Source organism: Vulpes lagopus, chromosome 9 (assembly GCF_018345385.1).
Source record: "Vulpes lagopus strain Blue_001 chromosome 9, ASM1834538v1, whole genome shotgun sequence".
NCBI lineage: Eukaryota > Metazoa > Chordata > Mammalia > Carnivora > Canidae > Vulpes > Vulpes lagopus.
This window is the reverse complement of record NC_054832.1, coordinates 48,711,644-48,733,557: the sequence shown is the minus strand read 5'-3', so window position 1 is coordinate 48,733,557 and position 21,914 is coordinate 48,711,644. Positions and strand designations below refer to the sequence as shown.

The following is a 21,914-nucleotide window of genomic DNA, read 5'->3' as shown; positions in this document are numbered from 1 at the left end:
TAAGTATTTTGCAAAATACTAAGAAAATTGAATTCACTGTTACCAGCGTATAAATTTGCTTCAAAACTGTCTGAAATAGTATCGTAATACTGTATAGCTCTAAGTAATTATTTGAATTCTGTAAAGGCTTTATTTTATTTTATTTTATTTTAGGACTTGAAGCACTAACTAATCTGACTAAACTGAATTTATCCTATAACCACATAAATGATCTTAGCGGTAAGTAGTTACGTTTTCTATAGTGCTAAATGTTTGCTATGTGATGAATTAGGCTGAACTCAGCCTGCTGAAAACTGGATAATCCTGTTTTTGACCAAAAATACCTCTAGAGAGTGTGCTTCAGTCATAATTCTTTCTTGCTGGTGCCAAAGCTAATGCTGTATAACAAATAGGAATGCAAACTAGGGTGATCAGTAACAGAAAAAACTTGGACTTACTTCAAGAGAATACTGTTTTAATCTTATATAATCGATCAATATGTTATTTAAAAAATCGTTCCAGGGCAGCCCGGGTGGCTCAGCGGTTTAGCGCCGCCTTCGGCCCAGGGCCTGATCCTGGAGACCTAGGATCAAGTCCCACGTCGGGCTCCCTGCATGGAGACTGCTTCTCCCTCTGCTTGTGTCTCTGCCTCTCTTTCTCTCAAATAAATAAATAAAATCTTAAAAAAAAAAAAAAAGATCTTTAACATTTTAAATAAGTAAATTAAATTAAATTAAATTAAATTAAATTAAATTAAATTAAATTAAATTAAATTAAAAATAGTTCCAAAAAAACTTTTACGATGATGACAGTGTTACATATCTGTGTCGTCTGACATGGCAGCAAGTAGCCAGATGTGTCCTTAGAACACGGGAAATACAACTTACGCAGTGAGGAACTGGATTTGTAATTAAATTTTAACTTGAATTTACGAAGCCGCTTGTGACTAATTCTGTCCTACTGGATTGTGTAGCTTATTGGACCATACCGCGCTCCAAAGGCCGTGTTATACGTTGAACATCAGATGACTTTCTGTTTGACCTTCAGCAGATCTGAGGAGGTTAAACATTGTTACCTATTTTTTAATTGATTAAAGTGATAGACTGATAAATCGAACACAGTTTCGTGATCTGTCAAAATTAGCGGAATTCTTCTACTTACCTTCATCATCCTGTCAGCAGTGGAAGCAGTCTTATCCATGTGTTTATTTTTCTCTCATGCTTGGAAAAAACTAGCCTATGCCGGATATTTCATATACAAAAAATTAAAGCAGTCTGTTCCCTACCAGTAAGCTGGAATAGCAAGAATATTTTAATTTTTAAAAATTTTCCCCAAAAGATCTGAAAGTATTAGAATTGAAATTTGTTTAAAGATCTTATTTATTTATTCATGAGAGACAGAGAGAGAGAGAGAGAGAGACAGAGACACAGGCAGAGGGAGAAGCAGGCTGCATGCAGGGAGCCTGACTTGGGACTTGATCCCAGGTCTCCAGGATCAGGCCCTGGGCCGAAGGCAGATGCTCAACTGCTGAGCCACCCGGGCTTCCCTAGAATTGAATATTAACCTTACCTTTGTCACTGCTATATGATGTTGAGCAAAGAATATTACTGTTTGGATACAGTTTTTTTATCTGAAAAATGTGAATCTTGGATAAGACTGCTCATTCATTTACTCAGCAAATGTTTATTGAAGATTACTGTATCAAATAGTGTTCTGTAAAGATTAAAAAAAAAGATAGATATAGTTCTTGTCCTAGAGCTTACATTGTAGTAGGGAAGAAAAACAAAAAATGAGATCATGTCAGCCCCTCAAAAATAAGCAAAACATTTGAGCAGACCCTTCCCCAGAAGGATATCCAAATGGCAGATTGGCACATCTGAAGATGAGAAGAGGGACACATGAATTAAAAGTGATGGAATGGTCTGTATCTCAGTTATAGTAGTGGTTACACAGTTGTATGTGCTTGTTGACATACATTGAGTTGTACATGTAAAAAGAGTGTATTTTAGTGACTTTATATAAGATTGTGATAAATATGAAGAAAATACAACAGGTAATGCTGTAAATTCTAATTGATAATTCTTAAAATGATATTTTATATGTTCAATATTATTTATTTGTTTGTTAAGTGCTGCAAAGACACTAAGGTACTTCCAACCTCAACCTGATAAAGGGACAGAAAGGGCAGTATGGCCAGAGCATAGCAAATGAGGGATTAGTGTGCTAAGAAAAAAGAAGAGAAAGTAGGTAAAGGCCAGATCGCAGCTTCACACTCATGGTAAAGAAAGGTTTGTATATTATTCTAGGTAAAATAGGAAGTTTTAGGAAGGATTTAAACAAGTGACATATATGTGTTTTTAAAGGAGCACTTTGGTTGCTGCATGGGTCAAGAATGGATTTTAGGAGACTAGGAGTGGAAGTCAGGTGACCAGTTAGGAAACTATTCCAGGGGTCTAGGTGAGATGATGGAGACTTGGAGTAGAAATAGGGTAGAAGAGCAAATGGTCATATTTGCAGGTAGAGTTCATAGGACTTGCTGATAGATTGAGATAAGGAAATGAAGAAAAGAGGAATCAAGGATAATTGAGTTTTTCCTGTAGCAATAGGTGGATGATGGGACTGGTTCCTGACATAGGAAAAATTGGGTGAGAAACAGATTTAGAGATAAGAGGATGAGAAATAAGGATTCTATCTTAAACTTGAGAACCTTGTTAGACATTATGTATGTATGTATATATGTATATATGTAATGCACAGTTTGGGGTGGGTTATGGTTGGAGTTGTAGATTTGGCACATCAGTGGTATTTGTAACCTGAAACTATAAGGGGTTCTGGACAGTATGTGACTAGAGAAGGGCAGCCAGGAATGAGACTTTAAAATTGAATAGTAAGAAGAACATAAAACAGAAAAAAACAGTAACATGAAACAAGAACATAGAGATACGGTGGTAAATTAAGAATTGCTAGTGCTTATAAGAACTCATGATAGGAAATCTGATCTTGTAGACAGTTGTCAGAGAAGACTTTTCTGAGGACATGAGGGATGAATAGAAGTTAATGATGAGGACTATAAACAAAAGAAAAGAGGCAACCCTGTAGAAGAGAAGTAGAAGTTAACCCAAGAAAGATGGAGGAGAGAAGAGTATTCCCGTCAGGTTGAAGAAACTGGGGGTAAAAGAGGGGAAGGTGGGTAAAGTTAAATTTATGTATGGAGTACTAAAGGAAGCAAAATTGTAAAATAAGATCTTAAGAGGAACAGTGTAGAGTTCATCTCAGAGCGGTCCTTCCAAAAGAAGGGAGACCAAGGCTTCGTTCACTGACTTCACTGACACTGACAGTTCCCCTTTTGTTGAGGATAGCCCCTGAGGGTGTTGGCTCCCTTACATTTCTCGGTTGTACCTTTGCTCAAAAGCTCCATTTTGAGGAGAGTTCTGAGGCAAAAAAAAAAAAAGAGAAACATGAAGTGCTGCAGTGGGGCAGACTGGCAGCATGCATGGCCCCATCCACCGCAGCTGCAGCTGAAGTCAGAGGCTGGTCAAGGAGATGTGGTACCAGGCACCAGTAACCTCTGCTGCAAACCTAGTTCCTAACATTGCCATGCTCTAGTTAAACTCATGTAAGAACTGAATCAAATTTGTATTCTATGCTCAAACCAATAAAATTGAAGGGTACTGCAGTGTTTGCTTATGTCTGCTAATTAAGAATAACGTGTTGATTGAGAGCCTGAAGCCATAGCTTTATGCTTCTCATAGAAGTACGTACATTGGCCTTGGGAGATCCATATGTTCTGGAAGAGAACCAGAGACCAGGAATCTGTGGGCTAGGGCCTCAAAAGTGATGCTGAACCTGTGTTTCTTCAAAAGAACAATTGAACCCGTGTTTCTTCAAAAGAACAATCGTCTTTACTCGTACTCAGTTTATTACATGTAGCTGTTTGCAGAAACTTAATGCTGCTTCTTGCATCAAAATCTAATCTATATAAAAATTATTTTTAATTACCTATTGGAAAAATGACTTCAGTGGCATCAAAAGAGTTTTTTCTTTTTCTTGCTGCAGGTTTGATTCCCCTTCATGGAATTAAACATAAACTTAGATACATTGACCTACATAGTAATTGTATAGATAGTATCCATCACTTACTTCAGTGTGTGGTAGGATTAAACTTCTTGACTAATCTTATTTTGGAAAAAAATGAAGAAGATAACCCTGTCTGTCGTGTACCAGGTATGAGCAATTAATTTAATGCTTTTTGTAACAGTTAATATCCAAAACTCCTTTGTTTCCTGCAACTGGTGTTTATGATCTCCTTTTATTTGTCTTAAGCTTTGTAACTTTTTATTATACATTTGGAAAATTATAATTGCAAATAAACTTATTAAGATAAATTATGGTTAAAGAATACAGGATAAATAGATAAATAATTTTAGGCAGTTTTATATTTGATAAGTGAAGACCTCATGATTAAATTATGTTATTATAACATAGTCTTATAATACTATGCAGCCATAAAAAAAGAAATAGAATATTTAGCTACTGATAGGCAATTATCTCCCAAGGTATATTTATGTTAAGAGAAAGAAAAGCAAGCAAGTTACAAAACATTGCATATAATAGGTTACCATTTGTGTGCAAAGAGCAATGGATTTGCAGAATATATATATAAAATATCTAGAAGGCTACACAAAAAAAACTGATAACAATGGCTAATTCCAGTATTAAGTAGCTAAGGATCAGGAAATGGAGAAAGGATGGAAAGGGAGCTGAGAATCAGGAAATGTCAGGAAAATTTTTTCCTGTGTACCTTTTTAATTTTATTTGTGAATGTGTTAAATTATTAATGATTTTTGTAAGGAAGGAAACTTAATATGCTATGTAGAAGATGCTGCTGAAATGCCATTTGATCTAATTCAGAATCACTGAAGTTGGCAAGTACAAAGCAGACCAGACTGCAATTTCTAGAACTCCCTTATTTCAATGGCTTAACCTAGCAATAAGAAACAAATGTGGAATATGAATATACTAAAGATCTGCTTGGGTAGTTGGCTACAAAGTTGGCTCCATTCTATCCTTAATATGCAACTATATGAAGGCTTTTCCAAGAGTGGAAACCTGTTTTGATAATTTTATTTCACAGAAGAATATAATAGATTTGAGATGACCTCTTTTCTTAAGGCCGTATAATACAAGTCACCCTAAGAATTAGGATAGACTTCAGTTTTCTTTTTTTTTTTTTTTTTTTTTTAAATTTTTATTTATTTATGATAGTCACAGAGAGATAGAGAGAGAGGCAGAGACACAGGCAGAGGGAGAAGCAGGCTCCATGCATCGGGAGCCCGACGTGGGATTCGATCCCGGGTCTCCAGGATCGCGCCCTGGGCCAAAGGCAGGCGCCAAACCGCTGCGCCACCCAGGGATCCCAGACTTCAGTTTTCTGGGGGAACCCTGTTTTTGAAAAAAAGCCTTTTTTCTAGAGCAACTTTATTTTTCTTTACCCACCCAAGTTGGATTTTTTCCTAACAATTTATCTTAAGAATCTCTGGCTCCTACAGTTTGAACCTTTGTTTTTCACTTTATTTAATGAGATATTTCAACACAGTTGCCTTCCCTCCTAGAATCGAAGGGATACTTACTACTAAAATTACTTTTCTCCCTTCAAAATCTCTAATATTAACTTGCCAGACTTTTTTATTTCTTTTGGAATTCTTCCAATCACATCATTGGCCTTTGTTAGACATACTTGGTTGTTTTTGTTTTTGTTTTTGTTTTTGTTTTTTTTTTACATACTTGGTTTTAAAATTATAGTCAGGCAAGTGAAAGTTTTTTAGCGTGAACACCAAATCGATGTTAATTTGTCAGATTTCTTATATTTAACTGTATTTAGGGAAAATAAGCATATTCTTGAATAGTTGATAGATTATTTTAAACTTAGTTATATGTAAAAGGGAGAAAAATAGGGGCATTTAATTTTAATAAAGGCCTCATTAGTAAAATTCTGGGTTTCTAGTTGTTACCCACATTGTCTTGATTTATATTTGTGCTAATCATATTACAAATAAAAGACATGTTTGGCTTTCCGTTCAGAATAAACTGTTAACTGGTATCATGCATTTATAACTTTAAGCAGTTTTAGAAAGATAAATCCAGCAATGATTTCTAACTTTCTGATCTTCACCAGGAGGATTATGTGAGAGGGATAATGGGGAGTATTTTGTTTGTTTTATGTTTAATGATTACATACTGAAAGACTAAGTACCTTTTATTACAAGTTTATTAGTTGCATTCCAGGACTAATTTAATCATTCAGGTGATATATCTGGTTGGTGATATATTTAGTGTATTTGAGAAATAACTAACTTTTGAATGCCTGACTTTTCATTTTGAATGATTTGTTTCCAGGGTACAGAGCAATTATGCTCCAGACATTGCCACAGCTTAGAATCCTAGATTGCAAGAACATATTTGGTGAGCCAGTAAATCTATCAGAAATAAATTCATCACGCCTACAGTGCTTAGAAGGTCTTTTGGATAACTTAGTTTCTTCTGATTCTCCCCTAAATATAAGTGAAGATGAGGTATGGTATTGTTTTTTTCTAATATAAAAGATACCTTCAAATTTTAAGTAATAATATAAATTTTAAAGGTTTTGGTTTGTTTCTGTATCATAGATAATTGATAGTATGCCAGTGGTAACACCACCCATCGATGAGATAGTTCCCTTGGATCAGTTCGCAACACCAGCAGATACTGGTTTGACATCCTTTATATCTATATGTCCATCTTCTGAGCCGGAGAAAGTTAATCATGAAAACAATTTTCATAATGACATGAAACTTCAGAAATTAGATGATCAAATTTTACAGCTTCTCACTGAAGTAACTATTTTTCCTTTATTTCTAAGCAGTGTGTTTGTTGAAAATAAAAAAGTCGTTAAGAAAATGTAAAATAAAAAAAAGAAAATGTAAAACAAAAATAGCGTACAAGCTAACCAACCTGAAACAATTTATAGTTAACATACTGTCATATATGTATATATATTTTTTCCTTTATAGAAATGGGATTATGTTTTATAAAATAGTAGTAGTAGAAAAATGTACTTTCCTTATTGTCCTTCAAATGTTGATTATGTAATTCTTTTGTTCTGCTGTACTTCACATTATTTCTGTGCACCCACTTTTGACCTTGAGTAAACAGAACTCTTCTGACTCAATGTTTATTAACATAGAGGATATGTGAGTTGCTTTGGGCCTCTACTATTTTCAGTTGTTTAATGATCAAAACTGCTTCTAGAACTTATAGCTGAGTGACAGGTTAACTTATATAGTTCCTGCTTCAATTTCTGTTTACATCAAAACTCATGAAATTACTCTCTACTTTCTTTAGATAATTCTTTTTTACCCCTGCTACTGGTCCACTAGCTATTAGAATCTTTGAATTATGTGGGTGTACTACAGTGCCTAGATTTTATTGCTATTTGGGTCTCCAACCCTTGCTCTAGCTAGCATTCTTGACTGTGATGTACAGTAACAGCTGTTTTCTTAAACACCACACCTCTCAGAATGCAGTGGATTATTACTTAGCCCCTACCTGGATATAGGATAGAGATACTGTGGTACAGGCCAAGAAGCTATTAATCAAATGTCAGTTTGACCTACATATTTGTAATTAAATTTTAATATTCAGAATTTTTTTCTCCAAATCAGGTGGGGGTGGGAAGTGAAAACACTAATGGTGGAATTATGGTTCAGAGGCTTGTTAATAATTCTGAATTATTATCATAGTTATAACAGTAACATAACAATGCTGGATAAACAAAAAGTCTACCCTAGGTCAGTAAATGAATAAAGCTGTAAGGACTTTGTGTGCTGTAAATCCCTAGATGCTTCATTTGGGCCACAGATGTAGGTAGGAATAGAACTGGGATAAGAATGCCAGCCTAAACATTCTTTGACATCATTGATAACATGTCACTGAGTTCTTAGACTTCTCCATTTCCTCAGATTTCATCGTTCATCTTTTCTAATGGCTGACTCTTCTACCAATGTCAGAATTTAGATTTAAATTTAGTAACTTAAATTTGAAGTGAACTTTTGTGCCACCTTTTATGCTATCCTTATTTCATTGTCACAATACCCCAGTCAAGTAGCTAGGGATTAATATATTGTTCTTGTTTGTATAAAAGAAACTCGGGAGTTTGTGTCCTTTATTAGCAAGACAGAGTTAGGCTTCAGACCCAAATCTCTGATACCCATTCTGGTATTTTTTCTACCATCATGCTTCTCACTCAGTTATGGTGATAATTCTTCCTACTTGGTAACCAAAAATACGAGTCTAGCTATCTGGGGGGAGAAACATGATTCATTGCTTTGCATATTAAAAAATTAGGTGAATGACTTCTTGTTTGCTAACTTGTGTGAAGGATAAACATGATGCAGTTTTAATTTCAGTTGATGTATACACTCAGTGTTATATCAAAAGTAGCAATTTATAAGCAAAAATCGTAAAATTACTGAAAATGTGCTATACTACAATATTTTTCTTAACCATGGGATTTATAATTATTTTACGATTTTGAGAATTGTCTGTGAAGACTTTTGTCTTTTAGTTTTTTCATACCGTTTTACTATGAAATTTTCAAATATAGAAGAAATTTGAAAGAATTTCTTAGTGAATGCCGATATACCCACCAACTAGATTCCACAATGAACATTTTACTTTGCTTATTTTGTCGTATATCTATCCATTTATTCAGTTACCAATCTTATGACACATTCAAAGTAAATTACATCAGTATACTTCCCCCCCAAAATTCTTAAGAATATGTATCATTAACTATAGATTCAGTATGTTTTTAGTCATTTTTTAATATAAAATACTGATGTGTGTTTTCTCTGAATTGATAAAAAAAAATATACCTGTCACCCAAACTTCTGTGACAGTAAATATAGCCATCATCGACATTACCCCTTTCCAGTCAGTCTTCTCCCCCAAGGCAATCACTTTTCTTCCTTTTTCACTATAGATTATTGAATGCTTCTATCAGAATCTAGTATAAATGTACTCATACAGTAAATACACTCTTGTGTATAAGGTCTCTTTTATTCAGCATCATTTTGAAATCATTCCATGTTGTATATCTTTTCTTTAGATATATTTTTCATTACTCTAAGTAAGCAGTTGTTTTAGTGTACAAGTTTTACATACCTTTTATTAGATACATTCCTAAGTATTTTATGTCTTATAAATTGTAAATTGAAGAGTTTTTGTGGTTTCATGTCCCATGATTGCTACTTCTTTGTGAAATACCATTTTTATATATATAGCTTGGATCCTGTGACCTTGCTAATAAATTTACTTATTAGTTCCAGTCCTTATTTTTTGTATACCTGGTGATTTTCTTCATAAACAGTCATGTGGAGACAGTTTTCCCCCTTATTCCCTGACATTTATGCTGTTCCTTTTTGTTTTATTGCAATAGCTAGGGTCTGCAGTGCAATTGATAGTGAGACTGGGCACCTTTGTCTTATTCCTGATCTTAGGAGAGCTTTCTATATTTCACAAGTGTAATGTTAGTCTTATGTTTTTCATAGATGTCCTTTATCAAATGAAGGAGTTTACTTCTGTTCCCAGTTGGCTGAGTTATCTGATGTTAAATTTTTCTGTTAAATGATTTTTCTGCATGTATTGAGATAATCATATGGTTTTCTTTTTTACTCACATAATAGTATGAATTACATTGATCAATTTCCAGATGTTGAACAAATATTGCAATTTTGGGATAAACCTCATTTAATCATAGTAAATTATCTCTTTAGTGTATTCTTGGATTTAGTTCGCTAATATTTTATAAGGGTTTTTATATATTTCCTCATGAGGGATATTTGTTTTTCTTTTATAGTAGCATATTTGATACTGATGTTAGGTTAATGTTTACCTAAATGAGTTTAAAGTTGTCCCTTTCTATATTTTCTAAAAAAATTTTTGTAAGATTGGAATTATCCTTTCTTAAATGTTTGATAGAGTCCAGCAGTAAGATTATCTGGGCCTGGAAGTTTCATGATAATGAATTCATTCTTTTTAAAAATTTAAATAAGGCAACTCATTTTCTATCTCATTGTGTGTTGCTTTAGATGAGTTGTGGTTTTTATTTTTTATTTTATTTTATTTTTTTAAGATTTTTAAATTTATTTATTCATTGAGAGGCAGAGACAGAGTTAGAGGGAGAAGCAGGCTCCATGCAGGGAGCCTGATGTGGGACTTGATCCCGAGACTCCAGGATCATGCCCTGAGCTGAAGGCAGGTGCTCAACCACTAAGCCACCCAGGCATCCCAAGTTGTGTTTTTTAATTTGTCTATTTCATCTGATGTGTCAACATAAAATTGTTACTACAATATTATTCTCTTATTGTCCTTTTAACATGTATAGGATCTGTAGTGATAGCCTTTCTTTTATTACTGATAATGATGATTTGTGTCTTCACTCTTTCTCATTTTGTTTATTGTTTTTGTCCTGGTCAGTTTAGTCAAGCATTTTGTTTCTCTCTACAAAGATCAATTTTATCTGCTTTCTATTTTCTGTTATTGATTTTGACATTTTATTATTTATCCTTACTTTGAATTTACCCTTCTTTTTTTTTTTTTATCTTTTTTTGTTTGTTTGTTTTTAAGATTTTATTTATTCATGAGAGACACAGAGAGAAAGAGAGAGAGAGGTAGAGACACAAGCAGGCTCCGTGCAGGGAGCCCGATGTAGGACTCAATCCCAGGACTCCAGGATCATGCCCTGGGCCAAAGGCAGGCGCTAAACCGCTGAGTCACCCAAGGATCCCCCTTTTTTTTACCTTCTTAATGTAAGTGTTTAGATTATTGATTTTAGACCTGTCTTCTAATTTAAATTGACTATTTAAAGCAGTAAATATTGGGATGCTTGGGTGGCTCAGCGGTTAAACTTCTCTGCCTTCAGTTCATGGCATGATCCTGGAGTACCAAGATCGAGTTCCACATTGGGCCCCCTGCATGGAACCTGCTTCTCCCTCTGCCTAGGTCTCTGCCTCTCTCTTTCTGTGTCTCTCATGAATAAATAAAATATTTAAAAATATATAGAGAGAGCATTAAGTATTTTTAAATACTGCTTTAGCTACATTTCACAAAATTTTATTTGTTTTCAGCATTATTTAGCTAGAAATATTTTTCTGATTTCTCTTGTGATTTCTTCTTTCAAAAATTACTTATATTTTGTCAGAGAACATTCTGGATAATTTTAGTCTTTTTAAATTTGTTGAGATATATTTTATAGCCCAGCATGTGGTCTAACTTGGTGGATGTTCTTTGTACACTTGTTAAGTCAGGATGGCTGGTAGTATTTTCATATGACTCCTGTCATTATTGGGTTTTTTTTTTTGTCTTGTTCTATCAGTTGCTGATACTGATTTTTTAAAATTTTACTTGTCTGATTTTATCATTTGCATGCAAAATGTTAAAATCTCCATCTAAGAATGTGGATTAGTCTGTTTCTCCCCTAATTCTCTTAACATTTGCTTATATTTGGATCTCTGTTAATAAGCACATACATGTGTATAGTTGCTTTGTCTTTCTAATGAAATGTCCATCTTTGTCTTGAAGTCTGTTTTAGCTGATATTAATATAACCGGTTCAGCCTTATGCTTATAGTTTATATGATAAATCTTCATCAGTCAGTATTTTTGGAATAACAACTTTATTGAGCTATAATTCACTTACCATACAGTTCAGTGGTTTATACCCACTAGCAGTCACTACCATTTTCCCCTAGCCTAGGCAGCCACTAGTGAATTTTATTTTAGTTTAGTTTAGTTTTTTAAAGATTTATTTATTTATTTATTCATGACAGAGACAGAGACACAGACAGAGGGAGAAGCAGGGTCCATGCAGGGAGCCTGATATGGGACTCAATCCCGGGACTCCAGGATCATGCCCTGGGCCAAAGGCAAGCGTTAAACCGCTGAGCCACCCAGGGATCCCCATTGAATTTTATTTTTATATAGATTTGCCTTTTTTGGAAATTTCATGTAGATAGAATCAATGATATGTTGCCCTTTATGACTATTCTTTCGCTTCGCATGTTTTCAGGTTTTATCAATTTTGTTTTTTTTTTTTTAGGTTTTATCAATTTTGTAGCATATATTAGTAATTCAGTTTTTTTTAATGTAGGGTAATCTGTTGTATGGATATACCACATTTTATCCATTCTTCATTTGATTGGTTAATTTGGGTAATTTTCTACTTTTTGACCATTAGGAGTAATGTTGCTGTGAACATTTATGTATAAGTTTTTGTGTGAACATCTGTTTTCATTTTTCTTTGCTGTATATCTAATAGTAGAATTGCTAGGGCAAATAGTAACTGTGTGTTTAACCTTTTATGGGATGATCAGATTGTTTCCAAAGCAGCTGTACCATTTTACATTCCTACAATCAATATATTCCAATTTCTCCACATCCTCACCAACTAGTTATTACCTGTGGTTTTGATTATAGCCATCCTACTGGATATGAAGTGGTAACTCACTGAGGCATCCATTACTTTTAACTTTCTATATCTTTATATCGAAGTCAGTCTTATATATAGGTGGGTCTTGTTTTTTAATTCAGCCTGGCCCATCACTCCCTTTGAAGAATCCATAGTCCATTGAAATTTACTCTAATCATTGATGAAGTTGGATTTAGTTATACCACTTCATGTTTGCTTTTTGTTCACTTCTTTTTTATTCATTTTCTCCACCTTTTCTACCTTCTTTTGTGTATTTTTTAATAGTCAAATCTTAATTTGTATTTGGTTCTTTAGTCATACATTTTTTTCTGTGTGTGGTAGCTCTAAAAATAGACATATCAATACTATGTTATTTCATATAAAATGTAGAATTCTTGCATATACTACATTTAGTCATAGTTGCCATATGTATTTCATTTGGATGCATTGTAAACTCCAGAAGACAGATATTCTAGATTTTGCTTTAAAGGAATTAAGAGTAGGGACGCCTTGGTAGCTCAGCAGTTGAGCACCTGCCTTCAGCCCAGGGTGTGATCCTAGGGGCCTGGGATCGAGTTCCGTATCAGGCTCCCTGCATGGAGCCTGCTTCTCCCTCTGCCTGTGTCTCTCCCTCTCTCTCTTTGTGTTTCTCATGAATAAATAAATAAAATCTTAAAAAAAAAAAAAGGAATTAAGAGTAAAAAAATATTTAAAAATTATTTGTATTTACCTGGATGTAAATCATATATGATACCCTTTATTTCTTCCTGAAGATTAAATTTCCTTATATTACTTTCCTTTAGCCAGGACTTTCAGCCTGAACTTCTGTGGCAAATCTTGTAGTGGACCCATCTGAGAACAACAAATTCTATTTGTTTTGTCTTTTTGAAGGGTATTTTTTGCTGAATATAGAATTCTGTATTGACAGCTTTTTTTTTTCTTTTAGTACTGTCTTCTAGCCTCCATAGTTTTGAATTCAAAGTCAGTATTAATGAGAATCCTTGATTTTCTATATGTAATGTGTAATTTTTATTTGCCTGCTTTCAAGAATTTACTTTTATTTTTCAGCAGTTTGGCTACTTTATCCTACTTAAAGTTTCTCTGAGTATTTTAAATCTATAAATTGGCCTTTAGCCAATTAAATTTTTGGACATCACTTCAAATAATTTTCTGTTCTATATTCCCTTTTCTCACATTCCACTTAGACCTTTGTACTCTTCCATGGTTCCCTGAGAGGCCATACATCATATCGACTTTTTTTCTTCTGTACTCATATTAAATAATTTTGATAAACTGATCTTCAGGGTCACTTATTCTTTTATCACCTCATTCTCTTCTCAAGCTTAGCCAATTTTTACTTCAGATATTAATATTTTTCAGTTGTAAAATTTTCATTTTTTATGATTTATTTTTATCTGCTGAATTTTCTTTTCGTTCATGACAAGCATATTTTCTTTTATATTATTAAATATAGTTATAATCACTGTTTTAAAGGCCTTATCTTTTTTTATTGAAGTAAATTGATATACAGTGTTAACATAGTTTTAGGTGTACAACATAATGATTTGAGAACTCTATGTATTACACTCATCACAGTTGTAGCTATGATCTGTTACTATACAATGTTATTGTAATACCATTGACTATATTCCCTATTCTCACTTATTCATTCCATAACTGGAAACCTCTGCCTGCCAATCCTTTTCACTCATTTTATCCACCCCACCATCCTCTCCCATTGGCAACCACCAGTTCTCTTATATTTAAGGGTCTGTTTATGGGGTTTTTTGTATGTTCTATGTTTTGTTTTTTAGATTCCACTTCTATGTGAAAACATGATGTTTGTCTTTCTCTAACTTATTTCACAAGCAAAATACCCTGAATCCATCCATGTTGTCACAGATGGCAATATCATTCTTTTTTATAACTGAGTAATACTCCATTGTTCTTTTCTGCTTATTTGAACATTTGGGCCCTCTCAGATTAGGTAGGTCTCCATTGATTGTGTTTTCCCTTGAGAATAGGTCATATTTTGTTGGTTCTTCCTATGGTGAGTAATTTTGGATTTTATCCTGGACATTGGGAATGTTATGTTTTGGAGGTTTTAGATGCTATTATAGCCTCCAAAAAATGCTGATCCTTTTGTCGTAGCAGGCATTTAACTTGCTTTCGCTTAAGCTATAAATTTGTCTCTTAGGCAGCAGGGTTTTTTTTGTTTTTGTTGTTGTTGTTGTTGTTGTTTTTAATCATCCTGTGCTGGGCTTCTTACAGTCTGTACTGTCCTATGATTCTTCAGGCCCAAAAGTCTGTGGTTTGTCTACCTGACTTTTAAGACTCTCTGTGTACCACTGATTGTGATAAGCTCTCAAGTGAAAAACCATAAAAGCAGAAGCACCTTGTTCTGATCATTTTTCCAAGTGTCAACTCCTCTCCAAAATAAGTCTGCTTTTGTTCACTGTCCAGGGCCTCCAAATACTTTTGTTCGTTGTTTGTTTATATTTTTCCTAGAGTTATAATTGTTACCTTGAGAGTCAATCTCTAGGAACTTACTTGTCCATACCAGAAGCTGAATTCCTTGTCTTTAATTCTGAACATACCTAGATTATGAACCTTTAATCTTGTGAAAAGTTCTAATACTTTAGGAAATTTCACATTTAAATCTTTTACACTTAATTGAACTTTTAACAAACTTTGTTGGCTTTTTTATTCTAGACCTCCGATTCTTTCATAGATAATGTTCCTGAGAAAGATCTCAGACCAAAAAGAGATACAGATATAACATCTGAAAGCGACTATGGCAACAGAAAAGAATGTAATAGAAGAATTTCTCGAAGATCAAAAGTCCCATATTATTCCAAAACTATTCAGACTATTAAGCACCACACTAAAAACAACAACCCTTTTATGAGGTAATTGTTTTAGTTTCAGAAATCCAATAAGGCACACAGGCATAAGTTAATACTGTTAACTTGTTCCTTTAAGCTTTTTCAGAGTGGTATTTCTTAATCTTCTAATATCAGAGATTTGACTTCTCAGCCTTGCTGATTCAGATTTGTTCACTATATTTATTTAAAATTATACAAAAAGATCCTTTTCTTTGATAGACTGCCATTTATCCAAGTTGTGAAAAGTTGTATAAGTACTGTTTATTTCTTTGGGTCATTACCTATGTTTTATTCTTTGCAGTTGTAATCGTAAAATGAAACAACCTTTCTTTAAAGAATTATATGTAAGATCATCTTTAGCAAACTGTAATATGTTAGAAGAATCAGAAGAACAGAAGACTGAAATCATTAAAGTAGACAAGAGTAGTTCAGAAGACACCACTTACCGGGTATGTATGATATGAAAGGTCAGGGGGCATCTGGTTGGCTCAGTCGGTTAAGTTTCTGACTTGTGATCTCTCTCCACTTGGGGCTTGATTTCAGAGTCATGAGTTCAAGCCCTCATTGGGCTGCATGCTGGGAGTGGAACCTACTTTAAAAAAAAGAGGGGGGGGTGCCTGGTGGCTCAGCGGGTTAAACGTCAGCCATTGGCTCAGATCAGGATCTCGGGGTCCTAGGATAGAATTCTTCACCCGGCTTCCTGCTCAGTCAGGAACCTCCTCCCTCTCCTCCCTGCTTGTGCTCTCTCTCACTATCTCCATCTCTCTCAAATAAATAAATAATTTTAAGAAAAAAATTAACGTGAATAATCTTAGTTTTAAATATGAAATTAGTCCCAGTAAAATAATGCATGTTTTTATGAGCAAAAGATATTGCGTATAACTTACTGGGGTGAGGGACACCTGGGTGGCTCAGTGGTTGAGCGTCTATCTGTGGCTCAGGTCGGGGTCCTGGAATAGAGTCCCTTATCAGGCTCCCTGTGGGGTGCCTGCTTCTCCCTCTCCCTGTGTCTCTGCATCTCTCATGAATAAATAAAGTCTTTTAAAAAACTTTTTTTTTTTTTTTTTTACTAGGGTGATAAATTGGGTTATTTTTCCCTTCCTGATTTCCAGATTTTGTATATTTTTTTTGAGTTGTAAAGGAATGGAAATTATACATTTAAGGTCAGATTATATTTTATTTATTTATTTATTTTTAAAGATTTTATTCATTCATGAGAGATACAGAAAGAGAGAGAGAGAGAAAGAGGCAGAGACACAGGCAGAGGGAGAAGCAGGCACCACGCAGGGAGCCCAACTCAGGACTCGATCCCCGGCCCCCAGGATCAGGCCCTGGGCCGAATGCGGCACTAAACCACTGAGCCACCCAGGCTGCCCTTAAGGTCAAATTTTAGTGAAATCATTTGTTATTTGCTTGTGGAGGAAAAAAACATCAAAATTTTCAAATTCTTCTTAAAGCAGTGGTTCCAAACTTTTGGGTCTCAGACCCTTTTTTAAATAAGGAAGTTTACGGGGCTTCTCAGAGAAACTTTCTTTTTTTCCTTTTATAAAGATTTTATTTATTTATTCATGAGAGACACAGAGAGGCAGAGACGTAGGCAGAGAGAGAAGCATGCTCCCTGCAGGGAGCCCAGTGCAGGACTCCATCCTGGGATTCAGGGATCACAACCTGAGCCAAAGGCAGAGGCTCAACCACTGAGCCACCCAGGCATCCCTTCTCAGAGAAACTTTCAAACACTAAAAATGTGTATAATTTCAAGGTTTTTCATGGACTCTGCTGAAATCTAGTTTTGGGTGCATGGATCCCAGATTAAGAGGCCTTCAAGAAGCGTACCCTGCTGACTCATCGTTAGAGCACAAGACTCTTGGTCTCAGGGTTGTCAGTTCAAGCACCATGTTAGGTGTAGAACTTGAAAAAAAAAAAATTGAAGAGGCCTTTAGGAATTTAAATATTCGGGATCCCTGGGTGGCGCAGCGGTTTGGCGCCTGCCTTTGGCCCAGGGCGTGATCCCGGACACCCGGGATCGAATCCCACGTCGGGCTCCCGGTGCGTGGAGCCTGCTTCTCCCTCTGCCTGTGTCTCTTCCTCTCTCTCTCACTGTGTGCCTATCATAAATACATTAAAAAAAAAAAAAAAAAAAAGATTTAAAAAAAAAAAAAAAAAAGGAATTTAAATATTCTTCAGTATTTGCCTTAATAATTCTCATGTTAAGTTTTTTTTTTTTTTTTTAAGATTTTACTTATTCATGAGAGACACAAGAGAGAGGCAGAGACACAGGCAGAGGGAGAAGCAGGCTCCATGTAGGAAGCCTGACATGGGACTCGATCCCGGGTCTCCAGGACCACACCCTGGGCTGAAGGTAGCACCAAACCGCTGAGCCACCTGGGCTGCCCCTCATGTTAAGAATTTTTAGTACACATTGATTTGTATTTTTCTAACATTAACTTGCCCTTGTTTTACTTGAGAAGTGCAAATTACACTTTCAACTGTACTGTGCACTGTTCTTCCAATAGTATGATTGCTTTTTTAACAGTTTCAAACCTTTCATGCCATTGGATTCTTCCCCCTGTTCTCAAGTATAGAGACTTTGATGTTTGAAAAATAATTATCATTGGGACAACAATAATAACCACTAACATTTATTGAGTGCCTATTATGCACCTCACACTGTTCTGCACTGTTCTATATACTTCTATTAATTCTTACCACAGCCCTTTGAATTAGATAACTGTTATTCCTATATTATAAATGAGAAAATTGAGGCAGTGAAAAGTTAGGTAACATTTCCAAGTTCATATAACACTTTAGTTTTCTTCCAGTCACTTGTTGAACAACTTGACCAAGAGAGAGAGAAGAGATGGAAGGCTGAACAAGCTGAGAAGAAACTTCTGGATTATATTGACGAACTGCACAAACATGCAAGTGGAAAAAAAGATCTTCATAGCCTGGCTCTACTTACCACAAATAGGTAAGGAAAAGTCTATAAACTAAAGATTTCCTAATGCAAAGAATACTGAACTTGGAACTGGAATACCTTAGTTTACACTAGGTATAGTAAGATCAAAAGCAATGTCTGTGTTGTCCATATTTACCATATTACATATTCATTATTTTCTTGAAAATTCAGCTTCAGTCTTTTCTGGTTCTACTTTTATTTATATTCAAATGTTTGGCATTAGATCCTCAAACGTTTTCATATTCCCTTATGTGACTTGGTAGGGACTTTGCATTCCTCATCCCTAATACAGAGTATATCATCTAGGTGCCATGAGTATATATTATTTCAAAAACTGAATCTTTTCTATTATGCTTTTAATACCTAATCTATAAGCTCCCAAATCTTTATCATCTAGACTTCCTTAATGAAGAGATATGATCAGCTAATTATCTACTAGAAGTACCTTGTGTACATTGCTCATAAGTCTCTTAAATCAGCATATCCATAACTATACTTATCCCACTCCTTATTCTGTGTTCTCTGTTCTAATAAATGGTGTCTCATCTAGTTACCCACTAAAGCTAGCAATTCAGGAATCTTTTGTTTGTTTCCTTTCTTGTTCTCATATCCCATAACCAGTTGGCATTGATGTCTTCTTTATTCTACTTATTAAAAGAGGTTGAACTATGTTTTCTTTATCCCAAACTTCGGCCTTAATTTAGGCCCTTATCTCTTGCTTAAATGATTGCTCTAATTCTACTGCTCTGTAGCTACTCTGTCCCCATCCACCATATAGTCTACAGAATAAAGTCCAGTACTCTATAGTATACCAAACTGAAGTTGAGAGAGTGAACAAAGGAAGACCAGTTCAGAGACTAATCGTAAAGAAGATGAGAAATAGTAAGGATAAGAATTGGAGAAATGACTAGTACAGAAGCTGATGGATATATAGACTTTTTCAATTTTGGCTTGGAAATTATAGTAGATGCATATAGGAGTGGCTACCTAGCTCAGTAATTTCTTCGTGGGGCTGTCTTTGCTATTTGATGTCTCATTTTCAAAAGTTAGACTTGTATTCTATCATCATTCGCCTCCCTGCCTATAATACTGGTCTAGAGATAAACACCTGACCCAGGCTGGGTAAATATGTCTTAGTCCATGGCCAGAGTGGTATATCTAGTGGTCATAGGATCCAAATTGGACTAATCAGAGCCTTTCCTAGAATTCTCCTAAGCTGAACTAGAGAAAGATAATCTTTTCTATTTGGTCCTCAGAGCTATTAGAATATGAGTCCAGGGATGTTTGTAGCTTTTTCCTTCTCTCCTTCATACTTTACAAGGAAGCCTACAGGAGGAGAAATGGAAACCAGCCTATAGAAAAAGTAGTGTCCTTATGGTCTTCACATCCTTGATTTTGGTGGTCCCTCAGAATAATGCACCCCATCCTCTGAATAGGTTATGTAAGTCAGTAAGTTCTCCCCCCCCCCCCTTTTTTTTTTTTAGATTTTATATATTTTTTCATGAGAGAGAGCGAGAGAGGCAGACATACAGGCCAAGGGAGAAGCAGGCTCCATGCAGGAAGCCCTATGCAGGACTCGATCCCGGGACTCCAGGATTACGCCCTGGGCCGAAAGCAGGCGTTAAACCACTGAGCCACCCAGGGATCCCCAAGTTCTCCCTTTTAACTTAAAGTAGTTAAGAGTTTTCAATTGTAATCAAAGGGCTCTAACTGATAGAAAGCTAGGATCAATACTTTGTGTCTGGGAAAGATACAAGGAAGTCAAAGTTAACTTTTAGTCATCTTTTTATGTATCATTTTTCTCTTACAGCTTTATAACTGTATTCTAGTCTGATTCCTCTCCTAGAGGTTGAACTCCTTGAAGGCACAGGTTTTATCTTAATCCGTTTTACCTGCTTTGAAGCCCATACTTAGCACAATGTCTGACACAAATTAGGTATTTAGTGAAGTTTTGCTGTTGGATAGTAAAGTTCATATAAGATAAGGTTTCATTAATTTATATAGAATTTCCCTTTTGGCACAGTGTTAATTTCAGGGATGGGAGAGAAGCATATTATACTGTTTTTCAGCCATTTTTACTAAAGAGTTTCTGAAACATATTTCAAATCTTCCTCTTTACTGTAATCTTTAATTTTACCTATAATTTTTATCTTTTTGTATGCATAATGTACTTACAGCTATGTTTGATTTCTGCTTTAGGCTAAAGGAAATTATTTTTAAAGAGAGAAATTCCAAAGTACAACTCGAAGTTATGGTTCACAGACTTCAAAATGAAATTAAAAAACTAACTATTGAATTAATCAAAGCAAGGGATCAACAAGAGGATCACATTAGACACTTAAGAACCCTGGAAAAAGCATTAGAAAAAATGGAGAGGCAGAAAGGGCAACAGCAAGCAGCACAGGTATTTCTCTTCTTTAATCTCTGAGTCCTATGAATTAACACAAATTATAACTTTCATCTTGAAACATTATATTGTTACAGAGTAAACTTAAAAGTTATTAGGCTATATGCAAAAATTAATTTAAACATAACAATTCCTATGGAATCCTTTTTTTTTTTTTTTCTTTTTTTAATATTTTATTTAAGTAGTTTCTTTACCCAACGTGGGCCTCAAACGTATAACCCCAGGATCAGGAGTCTCATGGTTTACTGACTGAGCCAGTCAGGAGCCTCCCTCCTGCCCCCTGTGGAAGTATTACAGGGTGTTAGGCTTGTGTTCTGAGAGCCAGGTTTTAAAAGTTTCTTTGGGGAGCTTGAAGATAGATACTTCATTTTCATACCTTTTTTTTTTTTTTTTAAGATTTTATTTATTTATTCATAGAGAGAGAGGCAGAGACATACAGGCAGAGGGAGAAGCAGGCTCCATGCAGGGAGCCCGACGTGGGACTCCATCCCAGGTCTCCAGGATCACACCCTGGGCCGCAGGTGGCGCTAAACCGCTGCACCACTGGGGCTGCCCCCCCTCTTTTTTTTTTTTTTTTTAAAGATTTTTAATTTATTATTCATGAGAGACAGAGAAGCAGAGACATGGGCAAAGGGAGAAGCAGGCTCCCTTCAGGGAAACCTATACAGAACTTGATCCCAGGACCTTGGGATCATACCCTGAGCCAAAGGCAGATGCTCAACTGCTGAGCCACCCAGGCCTCCCTCATTTTCATGCTTTCTGAGTGGAAATTATTGAGACGTATGATGTAATTAAGCAATAGTTAATGTTAGTATGTTTGATGCTTCTAAGCCTATTTTTTATGTGATCATAGTATCATTAACTTAGTAAATTTTGAAAATCAACTTAGTCACCAGGTCCTGTTATTTAGAAGGTACTTTTCTTTGGCATTAAAATAGAAGCAGGGAGAATATTATCTAAATACAGTAATTGTGTATATTTACTCAGATGCGACTTATCCAAGAGGTGGAGCTCAAAGCTGCCGCTGCTGATAGAGAAATAAACTTACTTAGAACTTCTCTTCATCAAGAAAAGGAACAAGTGCAGCAACTTCATGAACTTCTTGCTTTGAAAGAACAAGAACACAGGTAAATGAAACCAAACTGCTTAGTTCCTCCTTAACCCTGCTCTCTCTTACCTAAAA

The 21,914-nt window shown here is 35.2% G+C and overlaps 1 protein-coding gene across 4 annotated transcripts in view; it reads left to right on the top strand.

The window, feature by feature from the left end:
- LRRCC1 (leucine rich repeat and coiled-coil centrosomal protein 1) overlaps nt 1-21,914 on the top strand; it is a 37,385-nt gene that overhangs the window by 3,190 nt on the left and 12,281 nt on the right. For 3 of the 4 annotated variants that reach the window (XM_041769080.1, XM_041769081.1, XM_041769078.1), the window contains 9 exons: nt 154-219; nt 4,036-4,203; nt 6,376-6,551; nt 6,645-6,851; nt 15,196-15,392; nt 15,670-15,817; nt 18,188-18,336; nt 20,524-20,728; nt 21,719-21,858. In XM_041769080.1, coding sequence (XP_041625014.1) covers nt 154-219; nt 4,036-4,203; nt 6,376-6,551; nt 6,645-6,851; nt 15,196-15,392; nt 15,670-15,817; nt 18,188-18,336; nt 20,524-20,728; nt 21,719-21,858 — 1,456 coding nt within the window. The remainder of the gene's footprint in view (nt 1-153; nt 220-4,035; nt 4,204-6,375; nt 6,552-6,644; nt 6,852-15,195; nt 15,393-15,669; nt 15,818-18,187; nt 18,337-20,523; nt 20,729-21,718; nt 21,859-21,914) is intronic. The other variant, XM_041769079.1, reaches the window with a different exon arrangement.